Source organism: Corvus hawaiiensis, chromosome Z, assembly GCF_020740725.1.
Source record: "Corvus hawaiiensis isolate bCorHaw1 chromosome Z, bCorHaw1.pri.cur, whole genome shotgun sequence".
Lineage (NCBI taxonomy): Eukaryota > Metazoa > Chordata > Aves > Passeriformes > Corvidae > Corvus > Corvus hawaiiensis.
In genome coordinates this window covers 34665910-34685120 of record NC_063255.1, presented here as the reverse complement: position 1 = coordinate 34685120, position 19211 = coordinate 34665910, and the positions used below count along the sequence as shown (strand labels likewise).

The window sequence follows — 19211 nt, the reverse complement described above, 5'->3', positions numbered from 1 at the left end:
TGTGGGTTTGGGGTATTTTGTTGGGTTTTTTTTTCCCATTGTATTTCTTTTTCCTGAAAATTTTGTGCTTTCATTTTAATGTGTATTGCCTGTTCCTTCTCTGTCCATAGCCTGCTTGGAAAATCACACTCTTACGGTTGCACAGGTAATATTGCAAAAAACAAATGCAGTACTTGCACCCCAAATTCATAGTTGTGATAAAACAGTTATCATTTAGAGTCTTAGAAAGTTTACAACTGCTGCCTGCAACCCCACACGGTTACATGGCAGTAAAACTACCATGAACAAAGTCAATTTCCCATAGTTTACAAAAGCTGTGAAAAGATGTGAAATTGGGAGTTCAAGTTACTATCTAAGGAGAAACACCCAAGAGATAGAGGCTGGGGACAGTAATTTTTTATCTGCGTGATCTTACCAATATCGTACATGTGCCAGCTACATGTGTTGAGCTGTACAACCTCTTGCTCACCCACATGGATACTCTCTCTCTCCTGCAATCCTGCAGACAAAAGTAATGCTTACAATTTTGCTAGGACACCATCATCCAACAGAAGCACCCACATCCATGAAGAAAGTGATGAGGCTGAGAGAAAATAAAAAGTCACCATCCCCCACAACCAGCCTCCAAAAATGTCTTCTCTACCTTCAGACATGTACAGCAATTACAAGTTGATTTCATTACATACATGATGATGTATTTGTATCACGTTGGCATGTCCTCTCAATTATGAACAATGTGAAGGTAAAAATATTCTTATGATCTTCCATGCTTACATGGAAAAATGTGATAGGTAGACATGGTCAGAAAAAAGCAGTTTGATATTTTGAAAAGAAGAATCTGCAAAATTAAGAAAAAAAAAAAATTCTAAAGCTGCAAATACTCTGTGTGCAAAAATCTTATTGAAGCTTTTACAATGACAGAATCTCTACTTAAAATAAAAAGTTACATCATGAAAGAAAACAATTTTTGCCAAGTACCTAGTTTTGTGCCACCAAAAAAAAAAAAATTATGTAGATGAACACTGTATGGAAAAACAGCATACATTGTTATCACAAAATAGGTTCAAAATCAGGTTGATGATTTTATTTAAGAAAAGATCTTAATATATCATGGTTTATCATGAATATATCATGATGTCCATGGCACTTCAGTTTCAATAAAAGTTTTCAACGTAATTTAAAATTATTGTATACGTAGATGATCATAAATATGTTTTTACCTCCACTTCAGAGAGCATTTAAAACAAAGACACAAATGTTTGTACACCATCATATATACATTATTATATCATATATACATATATATGACATATACTATTATATATACATTTTGTATACTATCAAGTTTCCAGATCAGACTTCAACTCCTATATCCCAAGAATACTGAGTTGTTCACTTTTCAGTTGATACTGGCAACTGCCTGCAAGCTGCAGGAGTTTTATAAATCCCTTTTCCCAGACCCATTCTCAAATAGCTTGCAAGCCGTAATAGAGTTTTCCAGGAATGTACCTTCTAACTCCATTTCCTGTTGTATTTAAAATCCTGCCAAAGGAACATTTCAAAGCAGAATGCAGGATATAAGTGTATGACGGAAATTTTGCTGGTGGTTTCCAAAATCATAGGAGTCATACTAATTTAAAAATGAGATGTGAAATTCTTTATTAAAGAAACGTGGACTGTGATATTCAAGTGGTTCTAAGAATTAATACTAACAGCATTGCAGCCCCTACAGATTTGTTTTTAATTTTACATAAGAGTTTGTTAATGAAATAAAGCACAAATGTTCCCGATCCTGTTTTCTTCCCATCACTTTGTCCCCTCTAATATTTGGAGTGAAACAAGTTTTGAAGAAACCTCCTTTAAAACACTGCTTTCTGCAGGCTTTGGGCAGAGCTGTATTTGGCTGGCCCTCTAATCCACAACTTATTCCCTGTAATAACAACAACTTGTAGCAACAACACCACAGTGCACCAGTCTGCCTTGTTCATGTGGTCCATTAAAGAAGCAGCTCAGAGAACACCTGAAAACTGTATTTCAGTGGCATCATTTGATGAATTACCTGAAGATATCTGAAGATATCTATTCACAGGGAAGATGTGTTAGCCATTCTCCTCCAATAGCAGCTGCCTTCTTAGAAATGCCATAATCACTCTACATGAAAAGAGAGCAAGCTTTTGGCCACACATCAGCAGCGAGCAGTACCTGTGCCTGGTGCACAGCTGCCAGCAACAGCTTCTGAAACCACAACATTTTGTCTCAACATGGCAATGTAAGTGCAGAGCTCAACCCTGCAACAGGCTGGAGACTCCTTACCACATAAAATGAATAAACATGTGGATTTATACAGCAAGGAAAGTAAAATCCTAAGTCCTTGTATAACCAATACAATTTCCTTCTGAAACCCTCAAACTTACAGTGAGAAGGAACACGAATGGGTTGTATTTGGAAAACGTTTTTCCAAGTGATCATGAGCAGAAAGTTGCATTCAGATATTGGATTCACTGAGACAATACTGAAAGTAAGAAAAACAGAGTGCAGCAAATGAGTGAACGCAAGAAACTGTTCTGTTACAGAGGAACAGACACAGAGCAGAGTCTTCAAAGTATACAAAAATAGAACAAAAAATTACATGGGCTGACATGAACCTCTTGACTAATTTTTGAAAACACTAAACTTGACAGAATTGAGTACCCTGACTGTCTTAGCTAGTAAGAAAATATTCAAAAATACACTTAAGCCATCCTGAATTGTTTTCTGCTTTCCATAGTGTTCTAATTTACACAGAAATACATGCTCTTCCTAGGATGGTTAACTATGCTTCCCTATTCAGCGAAAAGCACCTGTAGAAACTTTTAATTCTGAACTTAGGCTGAAGTTTGGTTGCAACCCTTTGGAATGATTGGCATTAAATGCGGCCTTTTTAGTAGTAAATAAAAATGCTTTAATTTTTAAATTTTTTTAATTTGGTTTTGGTTATTTTTGTTGTTTTGTTTTGCTTTATGCTAGCTGTAGCCTGTATTTGAGGAACAAGTATTAAAAAAAGGAATAATTTGCTAGGGAAAAAATCCCCAGGATGAAAGAATTGAATGCAGATGTCAAATCAAAGGTAACACCTCTATTGTAATCATAGGTCAATGCTAGTTCTTCTAATTTTCCTATGAAAAGTATGTTTTGAATAATGCTACTCATGGCTTCTTTTAAAGAGACATTTATTTCTGACAGCTGTTTTCATTTTACATACAGGAATATTAAAGTCTTTTATTATTAAGAGAACGCATAATTACAAAAAAAATTAACATTTGCTTTCAGATGGTCCCCAGATTTCCCCCATCCATCCCCATCATCTCTACTACCACGCTATTCTCATGTAAGAGGCAAATAAATACTATACCGTATAATTTTAAGATAGTTTGAGTTTAAATTATACTAACTTGAAAGCATGTCTTTTTTTAAAAAAAAAAAGTTATTTTAATCCTGCTGCAATTCTGTTTTTCTTTAGACTTAGAATTGATTAAAACAAAACAATGCTCTGTCCAACTGCATTCTTTTCATGGTTTTCCCATCCTTCCATCATCATCCTAAAATACCATACCCTTGTAATACGGAATTCTTTAATCAGTTCTGACAGGCATCTAACTTTTTACTTGGCCCAGCCCCAGCAAACATAGTTGTGCTCTACTACACATCATTTCTCTCCATAACTTGTTTTTCTTTGGGTAACATACTTCATTTCAAAACTCTAGGCTTCTGTAAGGGTTAAATTAGAGGTTGAATAACTAATGCATAAGCAGAATTCTGATTTCATTCAGAAATACTGCTCTCATTCAATCTGAGTTTTGGCCAAATCAGCTGCAAAACCAAGCTTTAGTCTGCCTCATCAGTTGCTAGAGCCTATTATTGAAATCTTCATTGTTTTACATAACGAGTATGTTCCAGGACCAATTATTTTTCAGGATCATCAACTCTTATTTGGTACTTAACAAAAAATACTACAAAATAAAGAGATAAAATATAGGTCTAAATATTACTTCTGCTACAAGTATCATCATTTGAGAAATCAGCTCAACACCACCAGTAGAAAACATACATAATTTTCCAGTACCACACCACTGACAAATCAAAAGATACACATATTTTTCTTATAATACTAATGTATCTTGGAGTCACTGAATCACTAAAGTAGGAAAAGACCTTCAAGGTCACTGAGTCCAACTGTTAACCCATCACTGCCAAGCCCACTACTAAACTATGTCCCTAAGTGCCACATCTACATGTCTTTTAAATACCTCCAGAGATGATGGCTCACTGTGCAGATGCACATCCTTTCAGTGAGCAAGGCTTCTGCCACTGAAGGAAAAAAAAAAAAGAAAAAAAGAAAAAAAGAAAAAAGAAAGAAATCCCATTTCAGAGAATAGGAATACTTGCTATATATAACTTTCCCAGACCAATGGGTTTGAATCAAAATCCATTACAATAAGTCACTCTTCCTCTGACTTTAAATGAAGTGCCAGTAGTTGTAGCAACATATTAAATTAAGTGAAATTTTTGGGCTCTGTTTTTCATCCTCCATGCTGAAACCCTGAATGTGAAACTCTAACTTCTTGTTAGAACTCACTATTCTGGAGGAGAATACTGACCGTACATCTGTTTTGTAGACTGAGTTTTCAGAAGGAACAGAAATGTCCTCTTCTGACATCTCTTCCTCTTTCTGGAAAGCTGTTTCTCTACAGAGGAGACAGCATCCACTAGTTCTAATTTAAAGATACTGTGCTGTTTCATACTCAGTTTAGACACAGTCAAATTGATAAAAATACATCACAATAGCTACAAGACTCAGAGAAAGACTCTAAGGAACAGATTTTGAAAATACCTGGTCAAAGTCAGAACAGCCTTAAACAATTGCCTTGGTGTCTGAAAAAAAAATAAATAAATAAATAAAAACCCAACAAAAAATTCCCCAAAAACAATCCTGAAATACCAAAACACAACAAAACCAAACACAATGGAATTAAGAATTAAACTTATCAGTTCTTTATGAACTTGTATAGGAGTAGAGTATGATGTGATCCTGGGCATTATTCCACAAAAACACTCCAGTCTGGAGCACATGAACAAGCCATACTTTCAGCAGGTCACAGGCTGAAAATGCAATGACTGCTCACAATCATGTATACACATTGTGCTACTAATCCTTTTCTGGTCTACACCAGAATGTTTTTATGGTTATACTGGGCATCAGATTTACACAGGAGCTCTGATTTTTGCAAACAATGCATCCATACTTCTATTTCTGCATAACAAGAATTTTTAAAATATAGATTTGAAATTCATAAATTCTTAATCCATCTCAGAAGCAATGCTCATGAAGTAGTTTTGTGCTTACAAAAAAAGTGGGTTTAGAGTCTACTCATGCTAACACTCATACAACACTTTCCTACTGTGATGCAGGGCCAGGAGAAGAAATTCAGTTAATTCCCTAACTTAGTAATTCCCTAATCAATAAAGTAAATGTCTCTTATACAACTGTATTTTGAGTTGTATTTTTCCAACAATATATATGTGAATCACTAGAGAAAACTAAATCCTTTTTCTAAGGCTCAAGAGGATTAGAGCCTCACGTCCTTAAAGCATGTGGATAATATGCTTAGGGCTGTATGCTGCCTCTGCAACAAAAGATGAAATGCATTAGCCACAGGAAGGAGCATGCACGTCTTATGAATAATGCAACAGACAGATAAACTGACACCATACACTGTTGACACGGGAGACAGAAACCCCCTCCAGGCAGCAGAGATGGGAACAAGGAGCTCCTGTTTTTGAGTTGCACGTGTCCTGTCTAAAGGTCTTCTTCCTCCTGGATAAAAAATGGCAAGCCACACGTCCTGTACAGGTGGTTCCTCATTTGCACACTAGACAGAGCAGCTAGCTGAACAAACAGAGCAACGTTGAGTCATGTCAGACAGCCTGGTCAGGTTGGGACACATTCATTGCTCATGCAGTTTTTGTATCCAAGTAAGGAATAGAAGACATGGCTCACCATTCCTTACATGTGCAGCATTACTTGTACTGCGTTCCAAGATAAAGTAACTTTGGTATTTGGCAAGCCAAACTTTAGCCTGGTGCTGAATGGAAATCTCTTTTGATCACAGCCTTTCCACATTTGAGTTGTCCTTAAGAAAACAAAAAGAATAAGAGAACTGCTCTTTGCCTTGACAAGTCAATAAAAACAATCCTACTCCCAATACTGTTAACCAGCTGTAAATACTTAGGAACATAAGAAAATGGGGATTAATTAGTTTTCATTCGATTACATAAACAGATCAAGGCACGCTTTGATTCTTTTTGTTTAGGAAAATCTTTGATACTTTGTTTGCTTTGTTGTCAAAGATAACATTTTTTCACTCCGGTTAAAGATAAACCTTATGGCTCTTGTTCAGATAAATTATCACAATTCCAAGCCTGATGTTTGAACTTAATCAGTGGGACCAGCCAAGCGACTTAGATGTATAACTTTCTTGAGCCAATTTATGCTAACTTTTGCTACAGGGTTTACATAAAATCAAAGGTCAATAAAGGCAAGAATTAAAGGTCCATTACATTTGCTCTGAACTAAATGAAACTTGCTAAAAATTCTGTTTAAAACACCTTCAAAGCAGAATATTTTTAATTCAGAAGAATGTAAAATATAAAATAATCTATGAGTTTAAAATACAATAGGTAATAATCATGGATTTAAAAAATTAGAAAAGCTACCTACATTAAGTTTAAAAATGTTTTATTGTTCTGCTCAATACTTTCTGTACTACAGTCAGGAATGCAATAAGCAGGTTATGAACCCAAGAGCATCTTCCCTGTAACATGTTTAAATACCAGGTAAAGAGTCTGGCCTCAGACTGGCAGTCAGCATGAATCATCACCAATTCCAAACATCTCTCTTGAAAATAAAACTTGCTTCCAGATTTTGACAAGTTTTTTCCTTACTTTGTCGCCTGTTTTGAAGGAGGATGATGCTCATCATCTGAAGACTTAGGTAGACCTTTGGAAGATCCCAGAGGAATACCATGACACATCCTTGCTTTAAGTTTGCATGGCCACCTACATTCTTTTCCCATTTTCAAGTGATACTCAGGAAAATAAAACACAACAAATGGATTCATTTAGACCTACACTTAGTGAAACATTAATCCATTTCATTCCCTCGTGACCATATCAAACTCATCAACAGTGTTCCAGGAGGTGATGGAAGAATCTCATGCTTCAATCTAGCTCAGTGTATGTACTGCCCAAACCAAAAAAAGTGAAAGAAAAGTCTGAGCTCCCAGAAGGCAAGCAGCGCTGAATGTCTTCCTCTACGGTTTTCTTTAGAATGTAATGTACTAGGCATCTACACATAAAGACTCTCGAGTTCCCAAAAACTTCAACAACAAGTTGGTAGGTAACAATTAAAAAAAAGTAATTCAGTCTGCAAGTTCACAGGTAAACTCCTACCAGAGCAAGCAGTAAAAACGATTCAACTCATTTAAGACTGAGCCTGAAAAACCAATCACATGGTGTCACAGTAATCTGAGAACCTCAGGAAATGCCAGAGTTGTCAGGCCACCACCTTCTCAGTAACATTTCACCCAAATTAGAAACTGGATACACTACGTTACTAGCTGGCAAAACTCCCAGCCTCAAATGATGGCCTGTCAAACGGGAGAAGGGCACTCTTCCATCTCCTGCACTACTAACAGGAGAGCCTCACAGTCTCTGGAGAGCAGAATCAGCCCTTCACCACAGAAACACCACAGTGACATATTTTGTTTTCTGTAGAGTACTGCACACCCCAGGAAACCCAAGTTCTTCAGAATTCACAAAACAAATCTTCTCTTCAAATTGCGTCACCATTATGGTGGTGGACAACTTGATCTACTGCTATGAAATATATATTAAATATATATATGTAATATATATAATATATACTGCAATGAAACTACCAGTTGCAGCTAGAAGTTCATTAGGAGTAAGGAAACCTGATTATCATGGTGATAAAATCTGACAGTAACTGTTGTTAAATATCTCTTAGGAGTTGATCCCTTCACAATAATAAGGATGAGGGAAGATGGCAGAAAATGGAGCATTAATAAATGGTCAATCACACTTTTTCTAATGGAACTGGAGAAACAGCTGATTTTAAAATCAGAGTTCAATGACAAGTGTCCCTTTGTTCACTTGCTTCCTTTTCCTTCCCAGCTCTGAAGATGGGCCACTGCTACAAGAGCTTCATCCATACATATTATGATAAACATAGTACCACAGTCACACATGGATATCCAGTATGTCTTTATTTTAGCTGGGTCCTAAAATGTTTATGAGGTCCACAGTGGCACTGTGCCCCATATACAGTAGGTGTGTATATATATATATATATATATGCCACTTTGTATAGTGCCAAATGCCCCAGCCCCGACTCACAGGAGGGAGGTGTGATCTCTCTGCATCATGGGGAATGAATGCTCTGCAGAATACATTGTCGCTGTCGCGCTAAACTTGATGTACATTCTCATTTCTTCCCTGACCGAGACCCTTTCCAAAACAAAAGTAAATACATAGGACCAGTGCATATCTAGTCTCATCCTGACATTGAATCAAAGTACCCTGAGATGCACATCAGGATGAACATATGTCCTGAAATGTGTTTGCCTGCCAACAAATGTTCCAGGATTTGTACAACAAAACACAGTTGAAGACAGCAGTGCAAAAGGAACAGGCAACAAAATCATTTGCACTGCTGAATATTCAGATAACCTTAACTAGGCTGTGGTCTATTTCCACTTACGGAAAATGGGATGTCAAAATTAAGGTGAGACTACAAAGCTTTCTGGAACAGAGATTCTCCTGAAACGCCATTTTGCAGGGACACACTGTTCCCACGCACTTCAAGTTAAACATTTACTACACAGTTGAGAGAAATGAAATGCTGGCAGAACTATGGTAAAGGATCTCTTGAATTCTTTCCAAAGGTCACATATATGGACTAAATGTCAATCAAACCACCGTTCTTATAAGCAGGAGTGTAAAAATCACCAGAAAAAAAAAAAAAAAGAGCAAGATCCTAACTCACTCACTCTCCAAAATGAAAACCAAACCAAATTTTAAAAAAAACTTTAAAAAACTTTTAAAAAAAGACACTCCTTTTCTTAAAGATGGACTGCTTCTTGAAATCTATCAAGACAAACCAACTAGAAAACCTCTTTTTGGGAATATTTACTAGGATTCTTTTCCCAGCCAAGCTGAAATTATCACCCTCGGTACTGCAGAATATGGTCGGAAATAATACCCAGTACAGAGTTTCAAAAATTCCATTACTTATGTAGGTTTGGGGTTTTTTTTTTCTTTGGGATATAAGCATAGCATCTACTAGAGATTGCACATAAAACAGAACTGATAGAAGTCTAGGACAGGCATATATGCAAGCTTGCATAGCTAATTCTTTTTAATAACAATAACATGCCAAAAACTCATGAACTACACAAAAGGTTAAATAAAATACTTAACTTATTCTAATGGCAAAATAATTTATATTAATTCTCAGTAAAATTACAGAAATGGCACATGTTCAGGTTTAGTTTTTGGCATGTATAGATCTGTTTTTGGGATAAACTAACTTCACTGAAGCAGAAGTGGAAGCCAAGCCTTTATCCTGCACAAGCTGATTGAAGAGACAGAAGCACTGGTCTGGCAAACCTAAAAGATGACTTTTGATGAGGAAAACCAGGCTGCTGGAGAAGAAGAAGGAGGGGAAAAATAGAAGGAACTGCATCAAAATGTCATCAGACCAATTCTGCTAGGCAAAATGGAGATTGTACATATACACTGACTTTCTACCCCAAGATCACCCATTCGTCATCACAGTGACAGCTCTGGAAGAAGGAAATACATCTTCTTATAGAACTCCGAAATATGTACAGCACCAAGGATTAGGAAAGAAGAAGGAAGAAAATATTAAGCAATGCTTGAAAATTTAGCTCATTAATATCACTGACAAGGGTTTGGTGGGCATCTTACTGCAGAACAGCCAGCTGCTCCTCTGAGAGGATGGGAGCAAGGCTGAAAAATGTAAGGTAAGATTTTGTGTCACAGTTCTAAAATATGGACCTGAAAATAAGGTGAAGGGGTGCCAAAAGGGGCAGAAGGTTAGTGAAATCCTTGAGGTAGCAGGAGTCAGTGCCTCACAGGCCACCTGGACCCACCCAGCTCACTTTCTCTGCCAGAGGAATGAGACACATGTGTAGGCATGGACCAAGCAGGCACATTTGGGCACGGGGCTGTGGGCACCCCCCACCCCAGAGCCAGACACCACTGTCACCTGCTTGAGGAAGGGTGCAATTTGAACTAAAGGTGTTGAGTAATTGCTGTGAAGACAGCAACACAAATCCAGCCAAACCTGGGATGGACACCTTCAGCCTCCCCTTCTCTTTGCAGCACAGACAGCTGGTGCCACTGCTTAGCCACCAGGTAACACAGTAGGCAAATTCACCTGCTGCTTCCCCAGCAGCTACTCCCAGCCAACACTCACAACATGGGGCAGAACAAGACCCACCCCTTCAGTCTTTTCAGTCTACACAACACAGACGCCAGATTAGCAAAAACTACACATAAATCAGAAATAAACTGAATGCTGGCTAAAGCAACTTTTTTTAAATATAGAGAAAGCCTAAGGGAGAAGCATCCAGGCTATGGCAGGCAAACAATCATCCAAAATTTGAAAAAATGTTGTCAAAAATTTGTACCTTCACACAACATGAACAAACCTTTTACCCAGTATTTTCGAAACATTATGACAAACAGAGCTAAGCTTAATTAGCAGTACTCTAAGTTATCTTTACTAAATCAAGTATAAATAAGCTCAGTTAGTAGACTACAAGCTTCATCACAACACTTAACTTTCATCTCAGCAAGGGCTGAGTGATTTTGTATTTCAAAGACATCTCTTGCCACTCCAATAATTAAACGTGGAGGCCCCTAGAGAGAAATACAGAGAGCCATCCAGGAGACCTTGGAGCCATGAAATAATTTAACTCTTGAAATGTGTTTAAACAATATTTCAGTGTGAAGAAACAGACATCTTTACTGTGCACTACATTCCTGCCATTCCAACCTGTCCACAGGTTCCTGTTCATGTTCTTTTTCCTGTGTATACAGAAAGCCTTCTTTCTGGAAATACACATTGCACAGGGAAATTTCAGAGCAAGCTACACTTTCAGATTACATGCTTGAAAGTTTGAATTATTGAAAAAATACTATCCTTTAAAACAGGAAAAAAAAAAAGACCAGGAGCAAGACATAGACCAGATGGTGTGGGAGACAAATCAAAACAGCACAAGGGTTATTAAATTGCATCCACTTGGAACTATTAACTGGCCAAGAATCAGCAAGACAGGTTTCCAAGTGAGCCTGAATATTCAAGGCTAAAATCCAGGGCCTAGCTGCAAAAGATAGTTGCAAAATCAGTATCAAAACTGTAAATACACAAGAAAAAAAAATATTTTGTGTTTAATTTATGTGCTTGTCACAGTTACAACAGTATATTGGAACTGAGCCATCTTTCTGATGGGAGAATATGAATGCTGACTCCCAAAAATATTCTTCCTGTACATGGTGTGTCATGATAGGTGTAAAAGCCATAAAAAGATACTTTTAAAAGCATATGCTTTTTCCAAAGAAAGATGCAGAACTGCACAACTTTACACACTGTCTGCTGATCACAGAAAAAGGGGGAAAGAAAACTCTTCTGAAAGGCTGAGGACTAGAGCAATAAACCCGGAAACATTTTCAAATTTGTCAGAGAAACAGAGGAGCTAGGAAGGCATTTACCAAAATTATATTAGGAAAATATAATGAGAGCTCAGATTCTGCAGGACAAGGGCAATTAAAAAGAGCAGTTGTTTAAACAGAAAGTTTAAACAACAAAATGTTCTTGAGGCCAGACATCTCTTTTAACAACTCTTTTTCAAATGTAGTTAAAGTATACAAGGTAAAAAATCACGCATTGCCTGCTAAAGGGAAAGGGCTTAGGTCAGGTATTATCAGTAATTACAGCTATATAACCTCATCTTCAAAGCAGTAAACGATGAGGATCTCCACTCCCCACTGACTCAGATTATCATTCCTATTATGCATAGAGAGAGAAATTAAACTGCTCATGGCAACCTGAGGCTGTCTAGGCAGTCCTCATGCAATCAACCATTACAGGTTAAAATTTGACTCATACTTCTTTTAATTCAACAGATGATTCTTGCAAGGTCAGAAAAAAAGGAAATATGAAAGACACTGTAAAGCAGGACTGCCAAGAGAAATGAAAAATGCTTTAGTGAAATCTGTTTTTTCTTTGGTGACTTAACTTAATGGCAGAGTAGTCACAGAAATGTTAGCCCTGCTTTGAGTGAGGCCTTGATCCCACGAGGAATTGAGGTCCTTTCCAACCCTAATTATCTCAAAATGGTGCATGTTTCCACTTCTTTTTTCTATTCAGTGTCTAGCCTAACTAATGTTCAATTCTTTTAATTTCCTGTCATTCCTTGCCCTATTAGATTTGGTCATCAGTCCATCTCGTAACCAAACATCAGTCTCTTCAGGGTGACCACACTGTAAATTCAGTCTGTCAAGAAAAATCCCACATATGACCATTGGCTTGACTGTATTTGACAGCTCCAGCACTCTCAGAAAGCCTTCCCTCAATAAAAATACAGGGATCAACTTGAAGATAAGCAAACTGCTGTAAATTAAAGCAGATTTATAAGCAAAATTTCCAGTGACACTGTTCCAGTGAGATAAGTGGTAAAATCAATAGGAACAGGACAATACACTACTAAACTAAACTATAAAAAAAAAATACTTAGGCAAATGAAAATTGTCAAACATCAGAGCAGACTACACTTCATTTATATACACTTCTACATATACAAAAATATACACATCTATTAACATATCTACCAAGATAGCACAAATTAGAGGCATAAAGTAAAATTTTTAAACTTCCTTTCATTTTAACCAGTTTGCCTTCAGAAAGAATCCCTTGCCTATTAGTAGTCTAAAATATCCCACCTTTCTGATTTACCCTTGGGGAAAAAAAGCCGAAGCAAATAATGAATGGTATAAACTGTAATCAAGCAATCCAAACAACATCATTCAGCCATCATTTAACTAAAAGTTAATAAAAAGGGAAAAACAAAAGAAAACAAAAACAAGAGATATCTTGAAATCCAATAGGAAGCAATTGCAAAGACATGCAAAATCGCAAGACAATAATTTCCTGTATTTTGGTAAGAGTTAAGAGGAATGTTGCTATTTACAACTATAACAACTATAATGTTTCAAGGGAAGGACAGTTTGCTTGAACACAGACATTTGCCTGAAACATATTCAAGACCTAGAAACATCATCAGTCAAGTCTAAGACAGTCTAAATTTGTTTAATAACATACTCACTGTTACTTCACTGACTGCAACAGAATCGTGCCATTTTACAACACCTGAAGATAAGCGTTACATTTTTTTATAGTATTACCTTGTAGCTAGCATTAGCCTCTGCATTTTACAATCATATAAAAAAGAATAAAGCATGAGGGGCAAAAAAGTAACTGCAGACAAAATGCCCTGGCAGTGTTTGATTTTCCTGCGGTCAGCAGTATCTTAAAGTTCACTTTGAGAAAAGGAACTGTTCAACCACTTCCATTAAAGATGTGTAGTTGCTCCTGTAAAATAAAATGGAGAAAAAAAAAAACCAAAAACAAGTAACAGCAACAACAAACAAACCAGTTATTGTAAGCAAGCTTTTTCCACAGCAGCAATGTCTGGATGACATTTTGGCTTTCTGGTCCCAAAAAAACTCTCCACTACTCAGTTTCTTCTTTCAGATCAATCCCTTCTCCTATGCCTACAAGAATTTCAGTGTCTTCTGAGGCCTGGAAGTCAGTCCTCCACAAAAAGACTTTAAAAGCTTGCTATCTATTGAGTGATTGATGGCATATAGAATAATTACTAATGGAAATCTAGTAGGTCAAGTACTTTGACTTCATCTTTGTGAAGAAGGAAGCTGGAACTGCCATTAAAATAAAAATGCTTTGACAAATTTTCTTTTTTCCTATTCCCCAAATTATTTCAAGAACTATCACAGGAGCTTTCTATTCACTGATATCAATTAGAAAAATACAAATTTTCTCGAAATATATACTAGAAATGTAAGTCGCAATGACTCCATAAGTCAATTATAAAATTGTTCACGTACTTTTCCCTATCTTCTAATAAATCCATTTTTGCCAGAGATTATGTTAGATTCAGTCACTTTAGAACAGCTGTTGATTTCCGTCCAATTATGAAATGCCTAGTTTTCTCCTATACTTCCTGTTTTAAAACCAGACTTTTATATGTCTCTTTACAATTCTGGTTGATAATAACTTTTTCATGACACTGCTTGTTCATAAAACTTGTTAAGTTTTTGCCATTTATGCTGTGTTATCTGTTCCCTCCTTTTAACAAGTAATCATTCAGAATGAACCACAGAAATTAGTCAAAGTTACTTAAACACAGTAGGGTACATGTATGCCAGGATATGTAAATGCAGTGAGAGCTTAAATTTTATATTTCATTGGATAAAAATGTAAGCAAGCTAGTTACTCAACTACTTGAATCCAAATCAACAACAGGAAATCTCTTACCTAGAGCTTTTAGTTCAGCATTTTGATCTTTTATTTTCTCTTCACAGACTTTTCCCAGGTTTTCCATTAAACATCATATTAAGTAAATGCACAATCATGTCTGGTGCCACGTGTGCATGGACACACTGTACAGAAACTTCCTCACACTAAAACTTCTCTGCTCTCAGCATACTTTCCTTCTGCCTCATTTTTCTCATAAACAAGACTATCTCACTTTCTTGTGTAATTTAAAAATTAAATAGCCTTCGTTAATTTGTTTGCCTTGGCAACAGGAGTTTCAGAAAGTATTACTGAATCTACAAAACAAGATACCACCAAAATCTATGACTGTGTCAGTGAAATGAGACTCCCTGTTCCATTTTAGATGCTGAACAGTAATGGGTGCAGAAGTAACACAAAAATGCCTATCTGGCAAGTGAAATGATTTTCAGTTCAAACTTTATAAAGATATACTATGACCATTTAAGTCTGACTTTTTGTTTTTTAAAATCTTTTATTCAGGTAAAAAAAAATTAACACTTTATGTTCACAAGAGAATATTGTTTCTTACAGTATTAAAAACTCATTATTACCCCTATCAAAGAGGTGTAAATGCTACCTTAATTAATAAACTTTAATTATTTATTTTATACAAAAGCTAGGGACTGCTTCCAGAACAGCACTGCTCCTCATGCAATTCATAATGCCATTACATGAGAGACAAATGAATTCCTTCATCTTTCTGGAAGATAACTGGTTTAGAAGTAAAACAAAATGGAAAATGTGCTCATGAAACCAGGTCTTTTAAAGTTCATCCCAGCAGACAGCTGTTTGGGGGAGAAATGGCAGAACAGTCTATAGATTTTTACACAAACAGTTTTGTGGGATCTTAGGTATGAACAAGTCATGGTTCACATATTTCCTTCACCAACCAGTCTCATGGAGACACAGACAAGTTTGTCTTTAGATGGTTCAGGTTCACTCATTGTTTTCCAGTTCAACAAAACCTTACAGTAAACTATAAACCATCTTACTAAAAAAATACACATTAGTCAGGAAATCAAATCTTCATGAAGACTTATTTTCATTCAGATGTATAATCATACAAATGAAAAAATAAGAACGGAGACTAAAGCAACTAGTCTATTCTACACCACACTCTACAAAGGTCTGCCTACCCAGATCAAGCCAGATATAGGGACTCCATAGAAATGGTTTTTCACGTAAATTAAATACAAGGAAAGTTAAGTTTCTGAGAATCCAATCAAAACCATTTCCCATGGAGCTGAGGTGGCAGTCTACAGCTAATGAAACAGAGCCAATGAGTTAGTGATGTAAATCACTAATTATTCACTTATTATGTAAATGCTAGTCTATATTTATTGCAAAATTCAATACATCAAAAATCATGCCTGATATAGAATCAACTAAAGAGAGAAGTGCTCACATACAATTTTTTTAGTAAACATGAGAGACACAAACTACTGCTGCTTCAATAGACATAAATGAAATACCAAACAATATTGTTTTCAAAACTTTTTATGGTGAAGCTCATACAGAATTCCTTTTAAAATAACTGCATTTACCTTGCATGTCCGGGAAACACCTGGAACATGAATATTTCTACTGCTTGCACCTTCAAAACTATGGCTGTAATCATGTTAAACACCAATTAAAACTATGCAGAAATGAGGGAAACATCTGCTGATAATACTGTTACACGACAAACAAAACAATCCCAAGCAAAATCACAAATACCAGCTTCAAATACTTAAAAGGATTTAGCACAGTATTTGATAAGCCAGTCAAATGAGCCTTGAGAACCAAAAAACTGAGCTCAGGAACATGTTCTTAGTCTTTAGCTGTGTTTTACAGTCTGCACATAATACAAAAGTATTAACTTGGTTTCTAAATCAAAAAATTCCCTTCCTTGGATAGCTACTTACAATATTAATTTATATGAAATGCTTTTTCTATAGCAAAGGTCAAATTACTGGAGTTTTGAGCAGTTCCAGACACTCTACATATTTAGGAGGTTACTAAAAGATTAAAATTGTTGCAGTCAACTTTGACATAATTTGAAGTTGAACTGCTTTATTTGCTAATTAAACAGCATTTTGCCCCACTCTAGAGACTAAATTCACCGCAGAGAATTCTTACCACTTCATAACTATACTGTTAACAGCTAAACTATGACCTAGATAAGACACTTCATCATGAAAACAGAACATTAAATCAACTAAACTTATTTTAGTTAAGGCAGCAAAACAAACTGTAGCCTTTTCAGAAGGGAGGAGAACCCTAATGGTGAAGAGAATGATGACTAATTGTATAAATGAAAGTATTGGCTTTTTTCTCTTGGGACTCAGGAAAGATCCTTTCCAAATTATGGTTTTAAATTAAAGACAGTTGGAAGTCTCAAATCTTGTCCCTTTTGGACATATATCCAAATCCTTAAACCACCACATACTTTCTAAAAACTTGGCAGTCTCTGCACAGAAAAGCCCAGGATTGACCCAGCTGACTCAGAATTACCAAAGAGAGCAGTTTCATCAGTTCAAAGGGACAAAGAAAGAAAGCAAGGAGAGAAAGGAAACAGGGAAAAGAAAGGGGGAGAGAAAGGAAAGGGGGGAATGAAAAGAAAGGTGGAAAGAAAGGAAAGGGGAGGAAAGAAAGAATAAAAAGGGTAAGGGGAAACCAATCCCCACACTAGGAAAAAACACCAAAGAGTGGGGGAAAAACCCACAAACAGTTTTTATACATTAAACATGTGCAACAAGTAAAGGATGTAATAATTTTCACTATTTCACAAGTTTGGTTTTTGGCATGCAGAAAAACAAAGCATGTTTTTTTTCCTAAACAAGCAGAGTCCATTATTTTTTTACACTATTAAGGCTTCCAAAGGGTCAGAACCTGTAGATGGTAAAATGGCTTCTCAAGCAACATGAGTTATGAGGGAGGATGCTAACTGCTCAGTCACCATCTCTTTGGAGGCACTTTTCCTACCTGCTGTCCAGGAACTTTTTTTTCCAGACAACTAAGAACAGCCACTGTGGATCACTGAAATACTTTCTATCATTAGTAGGAAACCATAACATGTCTGTGAATTCCTAAGATCTAAAGTGCTACTCAGTGGGTGAAGAATTAGTCAGAAAGAAAACAATCAAACAACAAAACACCCAAGTGTCACAAGGAAACATGCTGTAGGGAAAAAGGTTAAATTAGAAAATAAAATGAAGGAAGATGGGATGATGTGAGCCACAGGAAATGAGGAGAACCCTGTAGAGACAATGACAAGTACACCTACTTACTCTTACATCATTTCTACAGTTTTAAAACCATAACTTATTTCACAGACGCATTAATGCTTAAAAATTAATTTTTATCATATGCTTCAAAAGCTAGAGTAGTTTTAGTTAATTGCCTTGGTCTTGCAACATGCAACTACTCACTCAATACGGGACTTTGAAGAGTAAAATGTAGGAATACATTACCCAGTCTGAGATTAAAGGGTGTAATTTTAATCCATGAAATTGACACAGACATGATATTAAGACTCAGAGAGAGAACTGTCATTTGCAAAGTTTTCTATGAGCTTTATCTGAACTCAGAAAAAAAAAAATCAGTCTCTGAAAATAGGCAGGTGTGAACTCTCTGCCTTTGAAACTGATGAATCTGGTACAATATGAAAATATATCTTACCAGAGCTATAGAAGCAAAAGTTACAGAAAGGCAGGTTATTTAAGAAGAAGCCAGAGAAGCAGAGTCTTACACATGTCACAAGGGTTTCTGCTGAGGGAAGTTTAGCTCCTGAGGACCATAACATGACATCTAAGATGCTGTATGGAATGAGAGCCTGAAGTCACTAGTGGGGAGGGAACTGCCCCCTATGACATTCTCATAGGTGAAACATGACATTTTGTATAGTGGCAAATGACGGCTCCTTAGAAAACCATTAGAGTTAAGTCTCAGTGAATTTGTGGAGCTTCACAAGTTTCAGTGCTATGGATATCTGCCTTACTGAACTCCACAGGCAACACCAAGCTCTTAGGTGTTGCAAACATTCTGGTCTTAGCAAATGGAATCAAACACCAGTAAAAAATAGTATGGAGAGGGTGGGAACAAAGATGGGCAACAGAGTGAAGACAGGCAGAAAGTTTCCTGCTTAAACCATTTCACTGGTACCAAACTGGGGCTTAGCAACAATTCTTTGTGGAAGATCTGGAGTGGATCAGAACTTGAGCAAGGCTATCCTGCCACAAAACAGTCAGACTTCAATCAGGGAAATAAAAACGTCATCTGGTAAATATAGGAAACAATCATCTTCCTTCAGCTTGACAATCATCTTCCTGCAGCTTGTCTTGGTACAGCGTGGACTAGAATACACCGGTTTTGGTTAGCACAGTTGAAGAAAGATGTTTTGGAGAAGGTCCAGTAGAGAAGAATGAGCACAACCACAAGATTCAGAAAACATGATGTAAGAGGAAAGGCTGAGAAAACAGTAATGGTGAAGGGTGTTGAAAGAGAGATATCT

The 19211-nt window shown here is 36.5% G+C and overlaps 1 protein-coding gene across 2 annotated transcripts in view; it reads right to left on the bottom strand.

Moving 5' to 3' along the window:
• ROR2 (receptor tyrosine kinase like orphan receptor 2) overlaps positions 1–19211 on the bottom strand; it is a 143755-nt gene that overhangs the window by 114479 nt on the left and 10065 nt on the right. Inside the window, exon 1 of one of the 2 annotated variants that reach the window (XM_048292441.1) lies at positions 416–461. The exons of the other annotated variant lie outside the window; for it this stretch is intronic. Coding sequence (XP_048148398.1) covers positions 416–428 — 13 coding nt within the window. The 5' untranslated portion in view covers positions 429–461. Of the gene's footprint in view, positions 1–415; positions 462–19211 lie in introns of those variants that run through there. 2 annotated transcript variants of the gene reach the window in all.